Source organism: Dipodomys merriami, unplaced genomic scaffold (genome assembly GCF_024711535.1).
Source record: "Dipodomys merriami isolate MVZ:Mamm:240054 unplaced genomic scaffold, mDipMer1.0.p SCAF_7, whole genome shotgun sequence".
In the NCBI taxonomy this organism is placed as follows: Eukaryota; Metazoa; Chordata; class Mammalia; order Rodentia; family Heteromyidae; genus Dipodomys; species Dipodomys merriami.
The window spans coordinates 45,927,589-45,952,585 of NW_027206290.1; the positions used below are offsets into that span (position 1 = coordinate 45,927,589).

A 24,997-nucleotide genomic window follows, 5' to 3' on the forward strand; every position below is an offset into this window, starting at 1 on the left:
TCCAGTGGAACTGATGATTTCTAAGGCATGGGGATTAGCGGTACAGAAGAGACAAAAGGCCCAGAGAAATTGGAGTGTTGGCTGTCTTTGGGCATTTAGTGGCTCCAGACTTTGGGAGGCTTGTCATCAAGTCCACTTCTACCTTGCAGATTACTTCAGCTTCTGGCCTAGGTCAGGTACAGTTGTGTTCTGCACCCTCAGTGCAAGGTACACCTGAGCATGTTGCACTAAAGTGACTGAGACATATGATGAACTCTAGAGTAGACTGCAGGGCAAGCACACAGGTTTTTCAGGAAGAATCACCAAAGCAACATGTCTTATGTGCTTGCCATGTTGTAAGTACTGGGTGTTAAGTTGATAAAGTTCCTACTTTCTTTAAGTGAATGTTTTAGTGAAGGAGACAATCCTTGTACATAAACATGGAAAGTATAAAGAGGCCGGGAGGATCAGGAAAGAATCTATAAGATCCATGCTCGTGTGAGCTGTCTTCTGGCTGTGCCAACCTGAGATAAATAACTGAAGGCAAGAAAAGTCCGATTTAGGCCCCCAATGTCTGGTGTTGTGTTTCTGTTCATGACCATAGAGAGTATGCTCACAGGGTGGCAGCCTGGAAGCAGAGAGACAAAATGAGCGTGCCCATGGCAAATCTTTCCTAATCTTAGCAATGATATTTGTTGGCAGAGTGAATGTGACTGGAGGAAAATATTTTTTATATGGGTAAGGCCAGATGGGTGGGGCATGCAGGGTGAGTGTGTGTGTGTGTGTGTGTGTGTGTGTGTGTGTGTGTGTGTGTGTGTGTGTGTGAGGGAAATGCAGGTGTGAGAGAGAAACTGGAAAAGGACTTGCAGGAGTTGGTGTGGCTGTATGGGCAGAGCTCCTAGATATGGGAGTGCCTGGAGGTGTGGAGCAGGCAGGGATCCAGAGGCTCAATGGAAGGAGGGGTCATGGTTTGGAGAGGCTGGAAGAGAAGAGCTTAAAGACTGGGCCAGGCAGGTGCATGGGGGGAGAGGGGAGGGGGGTGCATGGTGGGTGTGGACAAGGGGAGATTTTAGTGTTGGGAGGCTGGAGGATTTGAGCTAAGGGGGAGCCGTCGTCTGTGGAGGGAATGCCCTTGCATCTGAGGTCATTCCGTGAAGGACGGAATTTTCTCCTTAGAATGGAGGATGTATTTTAGAACCAGCTTTGGGGACTAAGAAGAAGCTGCCTGGTACTTCCATCAGAAAAGTGGACTGGGAATGTGGCTTAGTGGTAGAATGCTTGCCTAGCATGCATGAAGCCCTGGGTTTGATTCCTCAGTACCACATACACAGAAAAAGCCAGGAGCGGCACTGTGACTCAAATGGTAGAGTGCTAGCTTTGAGCAAAAGAGGCTCAGGGTCAGTGCCCTAGGACCTGAGTTCAAGCTCCAGGACTGGCAAAAAAAAAAAGAAAAGAAAAAAGAAAAGCCAAGTTCTTGCCAAGACAACAGAGGATGCTGGGATGGAGCTGCTGGTGGCTCCAAGGGTCCAGTAGAAAGGAGTATGAGTTAGGACTGTGGGAGAGCCTTAGGGCTGAGGGATGGATGGTTGGCAACTCCCCTGTTAGCTGAGAGGAAAGAGCCTGCCTTCTTTCTGGAAGCAGTTTGGAGGTTCGCTGAAGGCCCTGAGGTGACCTTCATATCTTTGTCTTGTGGCTGGTTACCTGAGTCAAAGCAGGTTTCTGTGTTTTTTGTTGTTGTTGTTGTTGTTGGTGGTGGTGGTGGTGGTGGTGGTGTGTGTGTGTGTGTGTGTGTGTGTGTGTGTGTGTGTGTGTGTGTGTGTGTGTGCATGTGTGTGCTTGCATGTATGTGTGTAGGCACGCCTGTGCTAGGTCCATACAGGGACTTGATCTCAGGGCCTCATGCTTTCCCTTGGTTTTTCCACTCAAGGCTGGCACTCTACCCCTTGAGGCACACCTCCAGATTTCTGGTAGTTTCTTGGAGATTTGACTCTCTTGTCTGCCTAGGCTAGCTTTGAACTAGATCCTCAAATCACAACCTGCTAAGTAGCTAGTATTACAGGTAAAGTACCAGTATCTCAATAGCCAGTAACTCTTAAAGCAATGGAGAATTAGTAGGAATGGACCTCCAAAAGATACTTCTATTGCCTTGGGACCCAGTAGAGGCTGTCTACTCAACATATGGGTAGTCCTGACTATTTTTCTCCCTGGTTTCTAGATAATAGAAGCACAGACAGGAAGACCCTATGGCGTTCTCTCCCTTCGGTGTCTTTCTGAAAGGCTGTGGTGGCCAAGTCTGGGGCTTCAAAGTCTGCAGTGAATGAACCTTTTTCTTAGAGAGTACAGAGTAGCACTGGGAGTCACACAGGGTTTCTTTCTGTGCCTTAAATGAAGCATCACTTTTTTCCCATGAAAGTTTTACATCTTTGATCTGTTTAATTTTTTTTTCTTCAGGAAATAAAATGTGGCACATCTTCCCTTCCAAAACAGAGAATCATTGGTTGTTTTTTGTTTGTTTGTTTGTTTGTTTGCAAGGAGCTATCTGCATATGCCTTAGAAGTGAATGATGTTTCAAAATGTGAAAAATGTATTTATTCCTTCTGTTTTTTTTTTTTGGTAAAGCCACTGAAATGAGCAAAAAGGAATGACTATTTTTTTTTATTGTAAAGATACTATACAGAGAGTTACAGTTACATGAGTGAGGTATTGAACAATGTTCCTCTTGAACATTGTTACCCCCTCCATTGTTTTCCCCCTACCATCCCCCCCTCCCTTCCCCAAGGTTCTTTTTTTTTTTTTTTTTTAGTTGTGATTAAGTGATTACATAATTTCCAGAATTTCACAGTATTGTGGAATAATGATGTTCATTTAAAGTCACAAGTTCATTCTAACTTTCCTGGAGCAAATTGTCTATCACAGTCTGTAACATATAATGGTGTTCACATGTTATATACCATATATGTGATCAGCAGCATGGGGATATTTAGTAGTTGTTCAACCAGATGAGTGGGAGTTCTTTGTTTCTTAAATCCTGTTAGTTTTGTCCTATCACCTAACATTTTGGATTTAGCATCCACTTATCAGGGAGACCATGTACCGTTTGTCTCTTCTTTCTTGGCTTACCTCGCTCAACATGATTCCTTCTAGCTCCATCCATTTCCCTGCAAATGCCATTATTTTGTCATTTCTAATGGCTGCATAATATTCCATTGTGTATAGATATCACAATTTTTTGATCCATTCATCTGTGGTGGGGCATCTAGGTTGTTTCCATCTCCTAGCTATTGCAAACAGTGCTGTAATAAACATGGAGGTGCACGTGTCCTTGTATATTGGTTCCTGTTGTTCAGGGTAAATGCCTAGAAGTGGTATGACTGGGTCGTAAGGGAGGTCAATCTTTAGCTTTCTAAGGACCCTCCAGACTGCTTTCCAAAGTGGTTGTATAAGTGTACATTCCCACCAGCAGTGTAATAGGGTTCCTCTTTCTCCACATCCCCTCCAGCATTTGTCGTTGGCTGATTTGTGGATATGGGACATTCTGACTGGGGTAAGGTGGTATCTCAGGGTTGTCTTTATTTGCATTTCCTTCACCACCAGGGATGATGAACATTTCCTCATGTGTTTCTTTGCCATTTTTATTTCTTCATTTGAGAAGTCCCTCTTTAGTTCCCTTGCCCATTTAGTAATTGGTTTGTTAGGTTTGGGAGGGATTAGTTTCTTGAGCTCCCTGTATATACAGGATGTTAACCCCTTGTCTGATATATTGCTGGTAAGTATTTTTTCCCAATTAGTTGGTTGTCTTTCTAGCTTAGTTGCGATAGATTTAGCTGTGCAGAAGCTTTTTATTTTAAGGTAGTCCCATTTGTCGAGTCTCTCTCCAACTTGTTGTAACCCTGGGACTTTGTTCAGGAAGTTCCTTCCTGTGCCTATTAGTTCAAGTGTCTCTCCTACTCTGTCCTGCAGTAGTTTCAGAGATTCAGGTTTAATGTTAAGGTCTTTAATCCATTTTGAGTTGATGTTGATGCATGGTGATAGGCTGGGGTCCACTTTTAGTTTTCTGCATGTGGCTGCCCAGTTTTCCCAGCACCCGTGGTTGAAGAGGCTGTGTTTCTTCCATTGTATGTCTTTGGCTCCTTTATCGAATATCAGCTGGTTGTAGGCTTGTGGATTTATTTCTGGGTCTTCTATTCTGTTCCATTGGTCTTCGGGTCTGTTTTTGTGCCAGTACCATGCTGTCTTTGTTATTATAGCTCTGTAGTAGAGTTTGAAGTTCGGCATGGATAGACCTCCCATATTGTCTTTATCCCCTAGAATTGTTTTGGCTATTCTAGGTCTTTTGTTGTTCCATATGAATTTTTGGACTGTTTTCTGTATTTCAGTGATGTACATCATTGGGATTTTAATAGGAATTGCATTGAATTTGTATATTAGTTTTGGAAGTATTACCATCTTTACTATATTAAGTCGGCCTATCCAGGATCATGGGAGGTCTTTCCATTTCCTAGTGTCTTCTGCAATTTCTTTCTTTAACTTTTTATAGTTCTCATTAAATAGTTCTTTTACATCTTTGGTTAGGTTAATTCCTGAATATTTTATTTTGGGGGAGGTTATTGTGAATGGGGTTGCTCCCTTTATTTCCCTTTCTTCTTGTACATTGTCAGTGTACAGGAAGGCAACTGATTTTTGTGGGTTTATTTTGTATCCTGCTATTTTGCCGAAGTGATTTATGATTTCTAAGAGTTTGGGGATGGAGTTTTTGGGATCGTGAAGGTATAGTATCATGTCATCTGCAAAAAGGGATAGTTTAACTTCTTCTTTCCCTATGTGGATCCCTTTAATGTCTTTTTCTTGCCTTATTGCCCTGGCTAAGGGTTCCAGGACTATACTGAAGAGGAGTGGAGACAGTGGGCATCCTTGCCTTGTTCCTGATTTTAGGAGAATTGGTTGTAGCTTTTCCCCATTAAGTATAATATTGGCTATTGGTCTGTCATAAACGGCTTTTATTGTTTTTAGAAATGTTCCTTCTATTCCTATTTTCTCCAGAGCTTTTAGCATGAATGAATGTTGAATTTTATCAAAGGCCTTTTCTGCATCTGTGGCGATAATCATGTGATTCTTGACCTTGGCTCTGTTGATATGTTGGATTACATTTATTGACTTACGTATGTTAAACCATCCCTGTGTCTCTGGGATGAAGCCTACCTGGTCATAATGTATAATTTTTTTAATGTGTTTCTGGATTCTGTTAGCTAGAACCTTGTTTAGGATCTTTGCATCTGTGTTCATCAAGGAAATTGGCCTGTAATTGTCCTTTTTGGTTGGGTCTTTGCCTGGTTTGGGGATGAGTGTGATATTGGCTTCGTAGAATGAGTTTGGGATAGCTCCCTCCTTCTCTGTTTCTCTGAAGAGCTTGAGGAGTATGGGTATTAGTTCTTGTTTAAAGGTCTTATAAAATTCTGCTGTAAATCCATCTGGTCCTGGGCTTTTTTTTGTTGGAAGACTTTTGATAGCTTCCTGTATCTCGTTATAGGATATTGGCTTATTTAATTGGTTAACTTCTTCTTTGCTCAGTTTGGGCAACTTGTATTTCTCTAAAAATGCATCCATTTCTGCCAGATTTTCTTCCTTTTGAGAGTATAGCTTTTGAAAGTAGTCTGTCAGAATTGTTTGGATATCTTGGGTACGTGTTGTGATGTTTCCTGTGGCATCCCTAATCCTATTAATATGGGTTTCCTCTCTTCTTTTTTTAATTAATCTAGCCAATGGGCCATCAATTTTGTTTATTTTTTTCAAAGAACCAGCTTTTTGTTTGGTTTATTTTGGTTATGGTTTTCTGATTTTCTAATTGGTTAATCTCTGCTCTTAATTTGGTTATCTGGCTTCGTCTAGTAACTTTAGGTCCCATTTTTTCTTGTTTTTCCAGCTGTTTTAATTGCAACATGAGATTATTTACTTGGTCTGTCTCCATTCTCTTGATGTGGGCACTGACAGCAATAAATTTGCCTCTCAGGACTGCTTTTGCTGTGTCCCACAAGTTTCTTTGTGAGGTGTTTATTTCTTCTCTGATCTCTTCCTTTACCCAGGCATTGTTAAGGAGTGTGCTGTTCAATTTCCATGTATTAGAGAAATTTCTGCGGTATGCTTTTTTATTGAGAGCTAGCTTGATTCCACTGTGGTCAGATAGGATACAGGGGATTATGTCGATCCCTTTGTATTTGCTTAAGTTCCTTGCATGAACTATGATATGGTCTATTTTGGAGAAAGTTCCATGAGCTGCTGAGAAGAATGTGTACTGTGTTGTTTTAGGGTGAAATACTCAGTAGATGTCAATTAATTCCTCTTGAAGTATGGCCTCACTTAATTCGGTAGCTTCTTTGCCAATCCTCTGGTTGGTAGACCTGTCCTTTGGTGAGAGTGGTGTGTTAAAGTCTCCTAGTATTATCGTATTGGGATCTATTTTATTTTGTAAGTTTGAGAGCATTTGTTTAACGTATCTGGGTGCACCAATATTTGGGGCATATAAGTTGATGATGGTTATATCCTCCTCTTGGATTGTTCCCTGTATTAAAATGTAGTGTCCGTCCTTGTCTTTCTGTATTGATTTTAATGAAAAGTTTATTTTTGTCAGATATCAGGATAGCTATGCCTGCTTTCTTACTGGGGGCATTTGATTGGTAGATCCTTTTCCACCCCTTCACTCTGAGTTTGTTTGTATGTTTGGCTGAGAGGTGGGTCTCCTGAAGGCAACAGATGGATGGGTTTTGTTTTCTGATCCAGTCCTCAGTTCGTTTTCTTTTAATTGGCGAATTCAGCCCATTTATATTAAGAGAAAGTATAGAGAGATGCATTGTTGTCCCTGCCATTCCTTTTTCCTAAGTTTTTCTTCTTTCCTTTCCTCCTGTGCTTGCTCAGTTAGACTTTGAGTAATGCCTGTTTGGGGCAGGTCCCAGTTCCTGGTTGCGTTCTTCAGGTTGTGTCCCCCTCTTAGAATTCTTTGTAATGCTGGCTTAATGTTTATGTATTCATTTAGTTTTTCTTTGCTATTAAAAGTTTTCAGTTCTCCATCAAATGTGAATGCTAGCTTTGCCGGATATATCAGTCTGGGTTGGCAGTTATTGGCTTTCAGGGCTCGTATGGTGCTTTCCCAGGCTTTTCTCGCATTCATTGTTTGTGTGGAGAGATCTGCAGTGATTCTAATTTTTTTTCCCATTGTAGTATAGCTCCTTCTTCATTTTTGCTGCATGCAGGATTGTTTCCTTATTATTCAGATCTATCATTTTTACTATAATGTGTCTAGAAGTGTTTCTCCTGGGATCTTGCTTGTTTGGTGTTCTATAAGCTTTTGTAATGTAGGTAAGATGGTCCTTTTTGAGGTGGGGAAATTTTTCACTAGTTATCTTATTAAATAGGTGTTGCATTCCCTTGCTCTGGAATTCCTCACCTTCGTCCACTCCGATTATGCGAAGGTTAAATTTCTTAGCATTATCTGCTTGCTCTTGAATTTCCCTTTGGTTTAATTTGAGTGATTTTTCCATATCTGTCACTTTTTGGTCCAGTTGGTGTATTCTGTCTTCTGTATCTGACACTCTACCTTCCATTTCATTCACTCTGTTGACCGTGGCTTCTATTGTGGTTTGCATGGAGGAAATGGATCCCTTTATGGATTCAATGTTGGTTCTCAGAGTACTGATCTCACCTCTCAATGAGGAATGCATTACCTCTAATTTGGCGTTTATCTCACTTCTTACTGAGGTTTGTGCAGCTTCTATTTTTGCATCCAACTTTTGTTTGATATCCTGTATCTCTTTTGATAGTTCATCCTTGTGCTCTTTCAATTTCTGATCAATTTCTCACTTTATTTCTTGAGTCATTGCCTCCAGCAACCCTTGGATGTAGCTTTTGTCTTCCATTCCTGCTTTGCTCCCACTGGGGCTCTCCCCTGCGTGGCTGCTGGCTTTTGAGGTGAGCTTGCTATCCTGGGTGGTGGTAAACCCTGTGATTTTTCTCTGTGATTTTCGCATGGGGGTTCAGGAGACTGCTCTGCAATTTTGTTTTGGTGTGTCTGTCTTTGCTTGGTTGCTAATTCTGTATTGGTAGAGAGAGTCTGTGCCTGATCCGGGTTCTGTTGGGAGCCTATTTCCAGCTGCTATTCTGACCTACTTAGGATTCTCAGCTCTCTGCTGTAGATTGCTGGCAATTCCCGCCTTTGGAAGGGTTGAGCAGCCTAGACTGCTTGTGTTTGCTCCTACGGGTGCTCTTGGGAAGATCAGATGCTCTGGATGCACTCTCCCAAATACTGGAGTCTGCTATGGGCTCCTGGTGTGTTTTTGTTTGTTTGTTTGTTTTGGGCTGGTTGTGGGCTTGAACTCTAGGTTTGGGTGCTGTCCCTCAGCTCTTCAGCTCAAGGCTGGCACCCTACCATTTGAGCCATAGCACCACTTCTGACCCTTTTTGCTTTTGTGATGCTGAGGAATCAGATCCAGGGCCTCATACATCCAAGACTATCACTCTATTGCTGAGCCGCCTTAACAGTCTGAGCTCCTGCTTACTATCAGGTGCTGGCAGCCTGTGTTGCCCAATTTCCAGCCTAGGGTATATGGGTGGAGTTTTGGTGGGGTTTGGGCTTCTCTTGTCCTGAGACTCCAAGTCTTTTGTTGTCACAGGCGTGCTTCCCGGGGAGTGCTGTTCCCTGTTTTTCTCCCCTCTATTGAGGCGTATGCTCAGCTTTTTACTTCAGTTGGGAGGAGTTGGTTGTGTTCAGGCGCCCGATCCCCGGGCCTGGTTCTGGCCCCAGCCTGGGGCGCGCTCGTTAGGCCTGTGCTGATGTGTATACCACCTAGGTTATGCAGCCTGGATCACGCTCACTAGGCCTGTGCTGATGTGTATACCACCTAGGTTATGCAGCCTGGGGGACACAGTTCAAATTTCTTCTACTGTTGGTAGTCTTGACCCAGGGGCGCTGTTCCTGGCTTGGGCATTTAAGATCCCTTCCAGGGGCACTCTTGCTCTGGCCTGGCCAGCGGAGTGTGCTCCACAGGCTGGTGGAGCTCTCGAACAGTTTCCAGTTTTAGTGGGTCCTGTGATCCGGGTGTTGGGGTAGGGAGTCTAGGTCAGGGTCTGGGGATTCCCTCCAGCTCTGGTCTCCCTTGAGGGATACACTTCCCCTGTGGGGTACTCACCCTGGAGCTGGTTGTTTCTGTGTGGTATAGGTCGTCAGTTGTTGTTGCAATCCGAGTTCAGTTGGGGTGATTGTGGGCTGGGTTGGGCAGTGGTGGCTCTGTATGATTCTTTTCTGTCTCTGCCTCTATCGAAGCTGTCGGGTCCACAGTGTCCACGCTCAGGCGGCTTCTTCACGGGTTGTAGAGATTTGGTGGGTCTGACACCGGTGCCTTAGGCGGCTTCTGCTCGCAGCCCCCTGTGCCTCTGGCCCCCGCAGGGTCTTGCGATCGCTATTGGGCGGGTCCAGTAACCTCAGGCAGCCTCTGTGCGGGTGATCTGCAGACAGGTCCCTTTGTCGCGTTGCCAGTGCCCGGCAGCTTTGGCGGGATGGAGCCTCTCTGCTCGGGTGGGGAGTGAGGGGTGGGGGTGGGATCCTCGTGGAGACTCCCGGCTTGTAGGTTTCTCTGTTCCTGGCAATCAGTTGTTCTGCAAGCTGGTACCTCAGGCGGGTGATCTGCAGGCGGCCCCCTGTGTCTCTGGGGCTCCTGCAGCCCCCGCCGGGCCGGCTGGCCGGTGGCTTGGCACACTGCCGCGCGGCCAGTAAAGGTTGGGGGAGGGGTCTTCGCTCTTCTCTGTTCTGAAATTCTTCTTCTCCTCTCTTTCTTTTTTTGTTATTTTCCACCTCCGGTTTTTCTCTGAGTGTTCGTCTTTTTGTTGTTGTCAGTCTCTTGGGGAAATTAGCGTTGGAACTCGAACTCTCTTTTTGGTTGGGGAGAGCTGTGGCGTTTCCCTACTGCCCCGTCACCATCTTGGTCCCCCTCCAGGAATGACTATTTTAATGGAACTGGCTTTGAGGAATGGCTTTCTGTAGATCTCATTAGAGTCACATTGTACAACTCCTTACATTGCAGCCTCCACAGAGGCTAGGATACGATGCGTGAGCCACCAGTGCTTGACTATGGTGAGTTTTGACAGGAATATACTATCAAAGGACAAAGTGGCTCACATCCATAATCCTAGCTACTCAGAGACTGAGATCTGAGGAGTGGGGTTTGAAACTAGCTGAGGCAAGAAATTCTGTGACACTCTTATGTACAATTAACCAGGAAAAAGCTGGAGGTGGAACTGTGGCTCAAGTGGTAGTACGTCAACCTTGAGCAAAAAAGCTAAGGGGGAAAACAGGCCCTGAGGGGGAAACAAAAACAAAACAACAACAAAAAAAGAACCCCAGCAAAATCACAACAAATGTAGTTATTAGGCTAGTTGGCTTTAAAATTTTTATTTTTATTGTCATTTGTTGGAGCAGCTAATCTAAACAATAGAAGCAGCATTCTTTTTGTTTTGTTTTTGTTTTGTTTTGTTTTGTTTTTTGTTTTTTGCCGGTCATGGGGCCTGAACTCTGGGCCTGGGCACTGTCCCTCAGCTCTTCAGCTCAAGGCTAGCGCTCTACCACTGGAGCCACAGCGCCACTTCCGTCTTTTTCTGTTTATGTGGTGCTGAGGAATGGAACCCAGAGCCTCATGCTTGCAAGGCATGCACTCTACCGCTGAGCTACCTTCCCAGCCCCAGCATTCTTGACAGTAGAACTGTGTTTCATAAAGAGAAAAACCTGGTTGCTTGGCACTAGATTACTTGAGGTTTCTGTTTTGTAAGAGTTCAAGAAAGCAATCTGTTTTCAGGGAAAATGGGCCAGTTTGTGATTCAGTTGGCTATCTTAGAATTTCATTGTGATAATGTGGCATTTAGCACAGTGACTCTATTTTTGTTTGTTTTGGTCTCTTGCATTTTACTGTAAAAGTACAGTTCAAAACAGTACACAACCTTTAATTTTGTTTAATAATGTGAAAATAACTACAACTATAAGACAACATTTCCATCACTAAACAATTCCCCGGTGGGCCACATCTCCACAATTATCTACTTTTTGTTTTATTTATTTTTTTGTTCTAGTCCTGGAGCTTGAATTAACAGCCTAGGTACTCAACTTGAGCTTTATTTGCTCAAGGCTAGTGCTCTACAACTTGAGCCACAGCTCCATTTCCAGAGTATTTGATGCTTAATTAAAAATAAGAGTGTTGGGGCTAGGAAGGTGACTCAGTGGTAGATTGCTTGCCTAGCATGCATGAGGCCCTGGGTTCAATTCCTCAGTACCACATAAGCAGAAAAAGCCAGAAGTGGCTCTGTGGCTCAAGTGGTAGAGCACTAGCCTTGAGTTGAAGAGCTGAGGGACAGTACCCAAGCCCAGAGTTCAGGCTCCATGACAAACCAAAAAAACAAATAAATAAGAGTCTCAACATTTTTGCCTAGGATGCCTTTGAACTGAGATGCTCAGATCTCATCTTCCCGAGTAGCTAGGAATACAGGCATGAACCACTGGCACTAGGCTACTTATCTTAATATACTTTTATACATTATGGCTTACATTTTTTGGAAATAGGGTTTTTTTTTGTTGTTATTTGGTTTGGGGGTTTTTATTTCGTTTTTTTGGTTGTTTTTTTTTTTTTGTTGTTGTTGGTTGCAGGGCTTGAACTCTGGGCCTGGGCTCTATCTCACAGCTCTTCAGCTCAAGGCTAGGACTCTACCACTTGAACCACAGTGCCACTTCTGGTTTTCTGGAGATAAGAGTTTCATGGAAAAGTAAAAGTAAAAAAAAAAAAAAAAAGAGTTTCGTGGACTTTCTTTCCTGCCCAGACTGGCTTTGAACCACCATTCTCAGATCTCAGCCTCCTGAGTAACTAGGATTACAGGTGTGAGCCACCAGCGCCAGCAGAAATAGGTTTATAGAGTAATTTCCCACAAAAGTGTTCTACTTTACAGAAGTATTCCATTTTTCTCTGCAGTGTGTTTATTTAATTTTTTAAATTTTTTAAAATTTTTTTTGGGGGGTCCGGTCATGAGGCCTGAACTCTGGGCCTGGGCACTGACCCTCAGCTCTTCAGCTCAAGGTTAGCGCTCTACCGCTTGAGCCACAGCACCACTTCCGGCTTTTTCTGTTTATGTGGTGCTGAGGAATCGAACCCAGGGCCTCATGCATGCAAGGCAAGCACTCTACCACTGAGCCACCTTCCCAGACCAGTGTGTTTATTTTAATATAAACATTAAGAGGTACTAATAGAGAAAAGTGTAGAATTCACAGAGGTATCTATCTATATTGTTTTATTGTTGTTAATTTTTTTTTGGTCCAAGATTCAGGCTCTACCAACTGAGATACCTGTAACCCCTATATTCTTTTTAAATAGATGCTTTATCAGGCCTCAGTTTTGTTAACAGAAACCCAAAATAATGGTGGTTGAACAAGGCAGAAGTATTTTTTTTTCTTATAAGACTTATATGGAGCTAGAACAAATCATGTTGAGCAAGATAAGCCAAGATCAGAGAGACAAACAGCACATTTTCTCCCTTAGATGCAGGGTGTTAGATTCAAATGCTACAAGATATAACAAAGTAAACAGGACTCAAGAAACAAAGGACCTCTTCTTACATTGTCATATAGTTTCTAGATGATTCTATGTTCTTGACGCCATTTATGGTGTATACACATGCACATCTGAGGGAAGCTAGGAGGAGGGCACAGAATTAGAGGAAAATGGATGAAAAAATATGAACTAAGCAACTAAAGGGCAGAATGGGACAGAGGAAATGAAAAAGAGGAAACCGCTAGCACTAAGCACCTTTTTAAAGAAACTTTTTTATTATCCTTAAGTGGTTGTACAAAGAATTTCCCATTCTGCTAAACAGAATATGAATACAAAGTATCTGATAACATTGCCACCCATGCTCCTAACCTACCCCTTCTCTCCCTTTTCTTTTCTTTTTTTTTTTAAATTGAGATTAGGTGATTACATAAATTTCACATATTTCACAGTATCGTAGAACAGTGATACTTAGGTAAAGTCACAAACACATTTTAACTTTCACAAGGCAAATTGTCATCATCATGGTCTATAAAGTTTGTGAATTCTTTGACAATACAATTATTTGGAAGAAATAGTTTTATTATTAAAGTTTGTAGAGTTCATAAGCTTTGTAGATCAAGATAATGACAATTTACATTGTGAAGATGTTAAAATGTGTTTGTGAAGCCAGGTGCTAGTGGCTCACCCCTGTAATCCTAGCTACTCAGGAGGTTGAGATCTGAGGCTCACAGTTCAAAGCCAGCCCAGGCAGGAAAGTCCATGAGACTCATCTCCAATTAAGTACCTGAAAACTGGAAGTGGTGCTGTGGCTCAAGTGGTAGAGCATTCACCTTGAGCAGAAGAGCTCAGGGACAGAGCCCCAGCCTAGAGTTCAAGACCCATGACCAACAACAACAAAAAAATGTATTTGTGACTTTAGCTAAGTATCATTATGCCACAATACTCTGCCATCTCAAAATAGAAAAGGGGGGGAAAATCCAGAATACAGCCAAGGCACCAAGTGGCTCACGCCTATAATCATAGGAAGCTGTAATCAAGAGGCTGAGGTCTGAGGATTGCGGTTCAAAGTCAGCCCAGGCAGGAAACTCCATGAGACTTTTTATCTCCAATAAACTACTCAGAAAAGCCAGAAGTGGCCCAGTAGCTCAAATGGTAGAGGGCTCACCTTGAACAAAAGAAGCTCAGGGACTGCACCCAAGCCCAGAGTTCAAGTCCTAGGGCTGGAAAAAAAAAATTCAGAGTACATATGACCAACTCTATTCCATAGAGTTTCTAGGACCAGGCTCTTCCAGTCTCCTTAAGGTATACCTGGATCCTCCTATTGTTTTGTACCGGGAGAGAATTTAAGGCTAGATTGGGTGGGGATAGGCCATCAGCCTGCCAGGGAATTGCATGTTCTTTTCTAGAGCCAATCTGTGGGTTCACTTGAGGTCTTGGCTGTGGCACACCACAGGCAGCCCTGTACCTGATCTCTGCCACAGGCCACTTCTAGATACAGTAAGGCCTTTGTGAATTTGAGCAAGGCCTATACAAGCCAGTGGGCTGGCCACTCACCTTGTATACTGATCTATATGTGCATTCACGTCTGTTTAAAAAAAAAAGCCACAGAAAGTGATTTCTTACTTTAAAATAAGATGCTCTCATGATTGTTGGTTTTTGTTTTTGTCACCCCACCCCCACCCCCCTGACTCCCCCCACCCTCTGGTCCTGAGCATGAACTGGGCCTTGAGAACTCAGGGCAAATCCCAAGCTAAGCCACAAAGTGACTTCACACTTGGAAAGCTGGAGCAAGAGGATCACAAGTTCAAGGCCAGCCTGGACAATGTAATGTGACCCTGTTTCATATTTTTAAATATCAGTTTCTTAGTCACAGTACCCACTTAGCAAAGGTTTGGTATGACTTGGTGGTTACATTTTGAGATAGAGCAAATAGAAATGACACTCAGTGATGGCTGCTCTAGCTAAGGCAGCTTTGTGTCAGGGTGCTCAGTCTCATGGCCAAAGTGTGGGTCTGACATGGCATTCTTGACACCTGGCTGCCAGAGCCCAACTTGCAACCATACATGGCACCTTGCCTTTAGTAAGCCTGCTCTGCAGACATTGCCCTCAGAGGTCAAGTGCATGGGATACTGGGCCCAGGAAGAGGCAGATGAGTGGTTGAACTTCCAGAGGAGAGAAGGCAGGGGTCCAGGATTCCTGGGGGTGATTCTTTCTAGGTAGTTGTTTTGTTTTGTTTTGTTTTTCCAGGTCATGGGGCTTGAACTGTGGGCCTCAGCTCTGCAGCTCATGGCTAGTGCTCTACCACTTGAGCCATTGTACCGCTTCTGGTTTTCTGAGTGGTTTATTGGAGATAAGAGTCTGCCAGGGCTAGCTTTGAACCGGGATCCTCAGATCTCAGCCTCCTCAGTAGCTAGGATTTCAGGCATGAGCCACTGGTGTCCGGCTACTAGGTAATTTGTTTTTTGTTTTTGTTTTTAATAACCTACAGGTGATAAAATTGACTTCTCTGGTTTTCCATTCTTTTTTGTGTGGGCAGGCAGTGACAGAGGAATTGAGCCCATCCAACCAACTCACCCTGATACAGAATTGCAAAGATGGTGCTTTGGGCTGGCTGATTCCTCTGCATAGTGCCAGGAAATGGGGAAGGGCTTAAGCACATCTGCCTTCTGAAGATCCTGGTATTTTTAGCTGCAGATATTTCAGGGCAGATTTAAGTGCACAAAATGATAACTCTCACAGCTGAGCCATCTCAGAGGGCATCTGCTTGAATGCAAATATCACATGCTCTGACTGGCTCAGGGTGTTTTTCTTTTGACAGTGATAGGTAGTAGGGAGAGATTTCTCCATCTATCGGAAGACAATTCAGCTGAGCAGAGCCCAGAGTGTGTTGGAAGTAGGTTGACTGAGTGGATGCCAGCCTTGTTTCCTTCTGGGGACGAGGTTAGATGTCTTCTGGAAGCTCTTAGGCAGTCTAGATCCTGGGCCCTGCAGTAGAGGATCCTGGGGAACCAAGAGGCCCCTGGCAGCCTTGTGTGCCTGCCTGCTTCCTTGCCTGCCTTTTGTCTGAGCCAAGTGACACGAAAGCACCTGACTTTCCTGGTTTCCTGGTTTACACTCGGTGTGTGCATAAAGTCCTGCTTGGCCAGTTCCAGTGACCGAGTTCCTGCCGCCTCTGTTGTGATGTGTGGTCAGCTCTTCCTGTTTGAAAGTTCTTAGCTGTGTGCCTTCCTTCCAGTTACTGGCCTGGGGTGGTATGTCACCCTGGGCAAGCTGCTTACCTCAGTTTCCTCAGGACCTGCTTTGTAAGAATGGGGTGAAAATTAATAATATATGAGCACCAGGAGTGTTCAATAAAGTTAGCTGTTATTGTTTACTCTGGGAGCTTCCCCCGCTATGTGAGTGAGTACTAGGGCTTGAACTCTGTACCTGTGTAGGGAGCCAGGATAAACGCCATTACAAGATGGCGCCCACTCCCTTGCAGCTTTGAGGTAACCACTCCATTTCAGGCGGTGCTTGGCGGGACGGTGGGTCCTGGGCTTTGCGCGTGCTCGAGCCATGTAGAGTCCCCAGCCAATCCCGTGGCACCTGGTGACGGTGAAAGGCAGATGACCAATGATATGCCGACCCGTGTCCCTATTCCCTATATAAGCGGCCATGTTTCGGGTGCACGCGCTCTCGCGCCCAAGCTCTCCCATCAATTAAAAGGCTCTCCAATAAAGCGTGATCTGAGAAGACTCCTGGTGTGGTGGTCGTTCTTTCTCGCTGGCCGAGAAGGCGTTCGCCGCAAGTGGTGCCGAAACCCGGGACCCTCGCGAGAGGCCGAACAGGAGCCAGAACTCAACACGCGGAGAGGGGACGTCGGTAAGTATCCCCCGGTATGCTGTTCACTGTAGATTTAGATATTTATTGGTTGCTTGCATTGCTTCTTCCCTTGTGGCTTGTCTTTTTGATGGTGCGCACTTGCCTCGAGGAGGGAGGGTTTGATTTAATCCAGGAAGGACGCAAAGTACTAACGCAGCATCAGGATAGTCTATCAGAGTCAGCATCCAGTAATGGGGAGGAAAATAGGCCTAAAAGAAAAAGGGAAAAAAGACAAAAGGATCCTAAAGAATTAAAGCAGGAGGGACTGCAGCCCTCACAAAAGGAGAAGGGTCTTAGGGAAGAGGGGGTCTCAAGGCGACCCCTATGCCCTTCTTTAAAGGCAAACTGGTTCTCAGCCCTACATGTGGAAGGGCAGGACCAAGAATGCAGTGATCTTGTGAGTGACTCAGAGGAAGAAATGTTAGAGGAGGAGGGAAAGCAGCTCGATCCAGCTGATAGTGAAGACTTAGAAGAGGCTGCGGCTGAGTATGAGGTAGACAGATATGGGGGGTGGCATCCCCAAACAATAAGAGTACTGCAGCAGCCAGAAAGGAAGAAAGGAGCTGGCCCTCACCCGTCGGCCCCCCCCTCCGTGCCCGGAGGCGGGGCGGAGTCACTTTATAAAAGGAAGCACCTGGTCGTGGTTAGCAGCCGCTTTTCCAGTTTTTGAAAATCCAATTACTAATGAAAGAAATTTTGAGCCGGTTTCCTACTCCCAGCTTAAGGATTTAGTTGAGGCAGTTCGGACTTATGGAGTGACGGCTAATTATACCACTGCCCTGCTCCGAAGACTGACCGTCAATGCCATGACGCCCACGGACTGGTTTGAGGTAGCCCGTACCTGTCTCAATCATGGGCAGTTCCTCGATTTCTGGTCTATTGTTCAAGACAAGGCTCAAGCCCAATACAGACAAAATGTCCGTGATGGGCACCCGGACTGGACCATAGATATGCTTCTCGGGCAGGGACCCTACACGGTAGACCAGACAGGATATCCCTTTGAAGTATACTGCCAGGTAAACGAGATCTTTTACAAGTCCTGGCGGGCCCTCCCAAACAAGGGAGAGATGGCTGGCAATCTAACAAAAATCATGCAGGCCCCTAATGAGCCATTTTCTGATTTTGTTGCCCGTATGCTAGAGACAGCCAAGCGGGTGTTAGGAAATCTGGAAACAGCCATGCCATTTGTACAACAAATCATTTTTGAACAAAGCACCAAGGAATGTCAGAGGGCAATTACCCCAGTAAGAACTCAAAGCCTAGAAGCTTGGTTGAAAGCCTGCAGAGAAGTAGGTGGCCCCCTGACCAATGCGGGGCTGGCAGCTGCTGTCTTGTCGGCTGCCGGGGCCGCAAAAGATAGTAAAGGAAAAGGGTGTTTCCGGTGTGGTCAGTTGGGACATTTTAGACAACAGTGCCCACAAAATGGTGGTCCTGCGCAAAACATACCCAGGCCACCAAGGACTCCAGGAGTGTGTCCTCGTTGTAAAAAGGGAAAGCATTGGGTCAACGAGTGCAGGTCAGTTAGAGACATCAATGGACATTTTATCCCCCAAATTACTCCAAACGCTGATTTGGAACCAGAGCCAAAAAACAGGAAGGAGGGCCCTCGTCCCCAGGGCCCGAAAATTTACGGGGCATTTCAGACTCTGGCTCCCGGACAGCACCCGCAACAACCCCCCAGCCAAAGAGAGCAACCTCAGGCTCCGCAGGGTTGGACCTCTGTGCCACCTCCGGACGGGTATTAACACAGCAGATGGGAGTCCAGATTGTGGAGACAGACATGACAGGACCCCTAGATGAAGGCACTGTAGGAATAGTTTTAGGACGCTCCTCCTCCACAATGAGAGGATTAATAATTTTCCCGGGAGTGATTGACCCTGACTATACGGGGACTATCAAGGTCCTCTGCCATGTCCCCCATGGAGTGGTGTCCATTTCCCCCGGGGATAGAATCGCACAGCTCCTGCTTTTGCCTTCTCTTCATGGCAACTTCCCTGCTAAGGAGATAAAGAGAGGAGATAAAGGGTAGGCTCCACTGGAGTCGACCTTACATGCCTGTCCATAACTTTAGACCAAAGACCCATGCTAACTCTCCAAGTGGAAGGGAGAAGATTTGAGGGACTGGTGGATACAGGGGCAGATCGAAGCATCATCCAAAGAGGGGAGTGGCCAAAGCAATGGCCAACTCAGAAATCCTCCCAGACCTTACAAGGGCTGGGCTATGCCGATGCTCCACAGTTAAGTGCAAAAGAATTGACTTGGAGAACAGACGAAGGCCAAGTTGGAAAAATGCAGCCATTTGTGGTAGACGTCCCTGTCAATCTTTGGGGAAGAGATGTGCAGCAACAGCTAAAGCTAACTTTAACAAATGATTATTCTGAGGCCAGTCAGAATATGATGAAACAGCAAGGATTTGTGCCAGCTTTGGGGCTTGGTCGGCGTCTCCAAGGACGCAAGGAGCCGATAGAGCCACTTCCTAAACAGGACAGGACGGGTTTGGGTTTTTCTTAGGGGCCTCTGAAAACAATGCTTCCACTGAAGGTGCGGTACCCATACCTTGGTTAACACAAAAGGCGGTGTGGGTTCCTCAGTGGCCCCTCTCTCGAGAAAAATTGGAAGCGGCTCAAACTCTTGTCCAGGAACAGCTGCAGCTGGGGCATGTTGAGCTTTCAGTGTCATCTTGGAATACCCCAATTTTTGTGATTAGAAAGGCCTCTGGAAACTGGAGATTATTACATGACCTTAGAGCAGTAAATGCCCAGATGCAAATTATGGGACCCATCCAAAGGGGACTTCCATTGCTCTCTGCGTTACCTCGAGAGTGGCCTATTTTAGCTTTAGATATTAAGGATTGCTTTTTTTCCATACCTCTTTATGAAAAGAATAGGGAGCGCTTTGCCTTTACTTTGCCCTCTGTTAATCATGAAACCCCGGATGCTCGCTATCAGTGGAAAGTTCTCCCCCAAGGGATGGCTAATAGCCCAACAATTTGTCAATTGTTCATAGGGGCTGCATTAACCCCTGTTAGGAAAAAATTTCCAAAAGTACGGATTGTCCATTATATGGATGATATCTTGTTGGCTGCTCCCTCGGTAGAGACTCTTCATAAAGTGTTTGGGCAGATAACGGAGACCTTAGCTGATAAAGGACTGATTATTGCCCCTGAGAAGGTTCAACAGACTAGTGTTGTTCAATTTCTGGGAACCATTGTTTCTCCTACTGAGATTAAACCACAAAAACTTTCCATTCGAACTGGTCATCTTAAAACACTTAATGATTTTCAGCAATTGGCAGGAGATATTAATTGGATAAGGGGGTTTCTTAATCTCCCTCGGTCAGAGTTGTTACCTTTATTTGCCATTTTGGAGGGCGACCCTAAAGTCACTTCCTCTAGATCCCTGACACCTTTAGCACTAAATTCCCTGCAAAAGGTTGAGGCAGCTTTGTCTAGGGCTCAACTTTCACGGGTTGATTTAAAATTACCTATCGATTTATGTATATTAAAAACAAAAAATTATCCCACGGGGGTTCTTTGGCAAAATGGCCCCTTATGGTGGCTCCACGGCAATTCTGTGGGAGCAAAAACTGTTCAATATTTTCCTGAATTAGTGGCTAAGCAGGCAATTTGGGGTATAAAGTATTGTTTGATGCACTTTGCAAAAATTCCAGATAAATTAATTATTCCATACACCCGTGAGCAAGTTGAAATTTTAGCAGCCACAGTGGATATGTGGGCAATTCTTGTTTGCTCATTTCCAAATGTAATTGATAACCATTATCCTAAGCATCCTCTGCTTGCCATAGTTAACAAAAATTTAGCGTATTTTCCTGTTGTCACTTCAAAGGAGCCCTTGGTTGATGCTCTGACCATCTTTACGGATGGATCAAAATCTGGACAAGGTGCCTTTTTTGTTCAAGGACACAAACAGCCGGTAGTCTTTAATTTTCGGCCGAATGCCCCACAGGCTGTTGAATGTTTAATTGTGCTTGAAGTTTTTAAAAGATTTGATCAACCTTTTAATTTATTTTCTGATTCATTATATGTTGTAAATGCCGTTGCTTCTCTTGAAGTTGCTGCTTCAATTAAGCAGGCCAGTACAATTTCTAATGTTTTGTTACAGATTCAATCCCTTATCTTAAACAGAAAACACTCTTTTTATATTGGACATATTCGCGCCCACTCTATGTTGCCGGGCCCGATGGCAAGGTGTAATGATTTGGTGGACCAGGCAACTCGGGCTGTGGCTCTGGTCGCTGCTGATCCTGAAGAATTGGCAAAAGACTTTCATAGATTGTATCATGTACCTGCTAACACCCTTAGGAAAAGATATAATTTGTCCAGGCATGTGGCAAGAGATATTGTTAAAGCCTGTAAATCCTGTGTTACCTTTCTTCATCCTCCCCAGGGGGTTGAGACCAAACACCCTATGGCAAATGGATGTTACTCATCTGACAGAATTTGGTAAGTTAAAATATTTACATGTGTCTGTGGATACCTTTTCTGGTGTCATTCATGCCACACCTTTGGCAGGAGAAAAGGTGTCTCACATCAAAATACACTGCTTAGAAGCTTGGGCAGCTTGGGGAAAGCCCCTTAGACTTAAGACGGATAATGGCCCTGCTTATACTTCCCATGGTTTTCGCGCCTTTTGCGCACAAATGCAGGTTGCCCACACCACCGGCTTGCCCTACAATCCTCAAGGACAAGGTATAGTGGAAAGAGCTAATAGAAGCATAAAAGGAATGCTTCAAAAACAAAAAGGGGGAATTGCGGAGTCAGCGTCCCCCAGGGAAAGACTTTCTCTTGCGCTCTTTACCCTTAATTTTTTAATTCTAAATGACAACGATCAGTCTGCCGCAGATCGGCATATGACAAGAGACCCCATGGATACTAAAGACATGGTTATATGGAAGGATCTTATTAATAATAAATGGTATGGACCAGATCCGGTAATAATGAGATCCAGGGGAGCTGTTTGTGTTTTTCCACAGAGTCAAGAAGTACCTCACTGGGTGCCAACGAGACTGACCAGGCTGGTGGAGACTGCAGAAGAACCCCCTCTTGAAAAAGAAGACCCGCAAAATGAAGATGCCATCCACTCGTCTCCTGATGCAGCTGATCTTCCTGCTGTTAGCAACAGTGCTAATAGCAATCCCTGTGATAGCTTACTGACTGGGCCTCTGCGGTGTCCTTTTTCAAAGAGCGGGTGGGAGTTGGAATGTTTTTAGCCTGCTGCCTGGGAGGATGCGTGGTCTGCCTATGGTTGGTCTGTCGCCTTCGAGCCCAAACCAGAAGGGACAAGGTTGTTATCTCGCAAGCATTAGCCGCTTTGGAAAGTGGATCCTCACCCCAGATCGGGCTGTCGGCCCTGAGAGGCAATTAAGCCTTACCATCCTGCATAGCCTTAGCACCCCGAGGGATCAGGGGATCCCATTGCACTGGGACAGGTATGCAATTTGCAATTTGGGACAGGGTGCGAGGCAAGTGCACTGCACTTGAGGAGAACCATCTCCTCAAGAAGAGCATGCTGGGTTGCAAGTGGGTTGATGCCCAAGATCCCACCTCTGCAAAAAAGGCATCGGACGGGCCTGGTCATCACTGGGGAAGGCGTGCCCCCCAGGCGAAGGCCAGTGCAAGGTCCTAATGTTTTAGACAGAGGCCCAACCTCTACTCTTACCTGTTGCCAAAAAACAAAAAGGGGGAACTGTAGGGATCCAGGGTAAACGCCATTACAAGATGGCGCCCACTCCCTTGCAGCTTTGAGGTAACCACTCCATTTCAGGCGGTGCTTGGCGGGACAGTGGGTCCTGGGCTTTGCGCGTGCGCGAGCCACGTAGAGTCCCCAGCCAATCCCGTGGCACCTGGTGACGGTGAAAGGCAGATGACCAATGATAGACCGACCCGTGTCCCTATTCCCTTTATAAGCGGCCATGCTCTTGAGCGCTCTCGTGCTCAAGCTCTCCCATCAATTAAAAGGCTCTCCAATAAAGCGTGATCTGAGAAGACTCCTGGTGTGGTGGTCGTTCTTTCTCGCTGGCCGAGAAGGCGTTCGCCGCATACCTGGACTCTCTCCCTTAGCTTTCTGGCTCAAGGCAATGCTCTACTACTTGAACCACACCACCACCAGGTTTTTGCTAGTTAATTAGATATGTGTCTCACACAGACTTTCTGTCTTGGGCTGGTTTCAAACCATGACCCTCATATCTCAGCCTCCTGTGTAGCTAAGATTACAGGTTGGAGCCACCAACATATGGCTTTGACTTTTTCTTTCTGCCTTGACAAGGAGAAGAGTAGCCAACAACCTCCATGAGTGCTGGTTTGTCACTGAGGAAGGAGAGACAGCACATTCAGAGCCTTCCATTCCCATCCTTGGCTCTCTAGCCCTCCTCCCACTTTTGATTCCCCCACCCTCTACCTCCAGAAGTGAACAAAAGCCCTGTGTTCTCTTGGTGGGGGTGGGGAAGTAGGCAAAAGCTTCAGGAGAGCTTATATAATGTGCTTCATTGGGTAGAGCTCTGTGACTCAGTCTCCCCAAGGCTGGCTGTTCCTCATGGTGAACCTAGCCCACCTCATGCTCAGTGTGGGGCGGGGTGCTCAGGCACTAACTGCTGTATCATTAGCAGGAAGTATAGAAAACACTGCTGTGGTTAGACACAGAATACTTACATCTTTCTGGCATGCATTGTCCCTGATGAAGTAGCTGAGAGTTCAAGGGTCAGGAGCCAGCCTTTCCACTGGAGAGCTAAATACCTGCCAGTTCTGCACTGCTGTCCTGTGATCATCGGACCTGTCCATAGGATTGAGGCTCAGCTCAGATATCACTTCCTCCATGTTGCCTTCCCTGCCTTGACAAGTTTTCTTTTTTCCTTGAAGCACTTGGGATGGAGCCCAGGGCCTAGCACATGTTCCACTACTGACCTTTATCCCAAGCCTCAGCCTTCTTGCTTGAAATGAAGCTCTGGTCCCTGTCCCTTTGTCAGCCTCCTCTTTTTTTTCTGTCTGTCTTTCTTTTTCCTTACTAAGACTTTTTATTAGCATACATTGATTTTGCAAGAATGGTTTTGTGAAATTTGCAGACATGCATGCAACGCATCCCATTAACCTTACCGGCTCTATCACTTTCCCGTCTTCACTCTTTAAACAATTTCAGTATGTTCATTGTTCTAGTTTGATGTATTTATAAAAGTATTTCAATCTTACTCACCTTCATTTACCCTCTTTCGTCTCTCCTTACCCCTCTTACTATTTCCCACCCAGCCCTCAACAGAGCCTGTTGTTCTTTTTAATTTATTATAATTATACCGAGGAGTTTCACTATGGCATTTCACAAATTAGATTTGTTTTCTGTATTATTCTTTCTGCTTTTTCCTTTATTTTTAAATTTTTCTATTGATTGAGATTGAGTTATTACATAAATTTCACAGTATTGTGGGATAGTGATACTCAGTTAAAGTCACAAACATCTGTGTTTGCTCTCTTAAATTGCCTTTATTGGAGCCTAATCAATTGATTCTCAGAATAGCCTCTAAGGCTGTATTGATTGTATCAAACTCACTTTGGGCTTGCTCTGTCTGTCTGTCTGTCTGTCTGTCTGTCTGTCTGTCTCTGTCTCTCTTGTCTCTCTCTCTCTGTCTCACACTCTCTCTGCCTTTTCTTTCTCTCTCTTTCCCCCTCCTACCTCTCCCCTCTTTGTTTTGAAAAAGGCTGGTTGAGGTTACTTTAGTGATTTCTGCCACGAAAACAACACAAACAACAACACACACACACACACACACACACACACACACACACACACACACACACACACACACACACACACACACACACACAGGACACAGGAGCAAGCTGGGCAGCTGTACCTGATTATGTTATCTTTCCTCCCAGTGGCTGTCAGTCCTAGCCTTCCTTCCCTCATCTACTTCCTCCTTGTCCATTTCACACTTTCATTTGGTCAAAATAAATGAAACTGAGCAGCCTCTCTGTCTTCTTGGGATAGTGCTCTTTGGGTACAACTTAAAATTTATCCTCTGGTCTTTTCAAATAGCAACAGGAACTTGGCCTCATCCAGAATCAGCCAGGGTCCCAAGCCACCACTCTTTTCTTTTCTTTTTTTTTTTTTTTTTTTGGGTCCAGTTGTGGGGCCTGAACTCTGGGCCTGGGCGCTGTCCCTCAGATCTTCAGCTCAAGGCTAGCGCTCTACCATTTGAGCCACAGCGCCACTTCCGGCTTTTTTCTTTTTGCTTATGTGGTGCTGAGGAATGGAACCCAGGGCCTCATGCATGCAAGGCAAGCGCTCTACTACTGAGCCACCTTCCCAGCCTGACCACTGCTCTTTTCTGAGCCTGGCTGCCATTTACCCTGAAGGACAATCCTGTGCCTTGCTTACCCGTGTGTGTGGTGTGCACATACCCATACCAGAACTAGAGTTTGAGCTCAAGGTCTTGTGTACTGGCTTGGCTTTTTCGCTGAAGGTTAACACTCGTATCAACTGAGCCATGTCTCCACTTCTGGCTTAAAAAAAAATGGAGGTCAGAGTCTCATGGACTTTCCTACCTAGGTCATCTTTGAACTGTGATCCTTACAG

The 24,997-nt window shown here is 45.1% G+C and overlaps 1 protein-coding gene across 2 annotated transcripts in view; it reads left to right on the forward strand.

Annotated features, from left to right (window-relative positions):
• Positions 1 to 22,862, forward strand: part of LOC138816612 (endogenous retrovirus group K member 6 Gag polyprotein-like) — a 35,736-nt gene extending 12,874 nt beyond the window's left edge. Inside the window, exons 3-4 of one of the 2 annotated variants that reach the window (XR_011368695.1) lie at positions 16,257 to 20,874; positions 21,405 to 22,862. Coding sequence is in view for 1 of the 2 variants with exons in the window: in XM_070006488.1 (XP_069862589.1) it covers positions 17,219 to 18,157 (939 nt within the window). In the remaining variant the exon portion in view is untranslated. Of the gene's footprint in view, positions 1 to 13,139; positions 20,875 to 21,404 lie in introns of those variants that run through there. The other variant, XM_070006488.1, reaches the window with a different exon arrangement.
• The last annotated feature ends 2,135 nt before the right edge of the window (positions 22,863 to 24,997 follow it).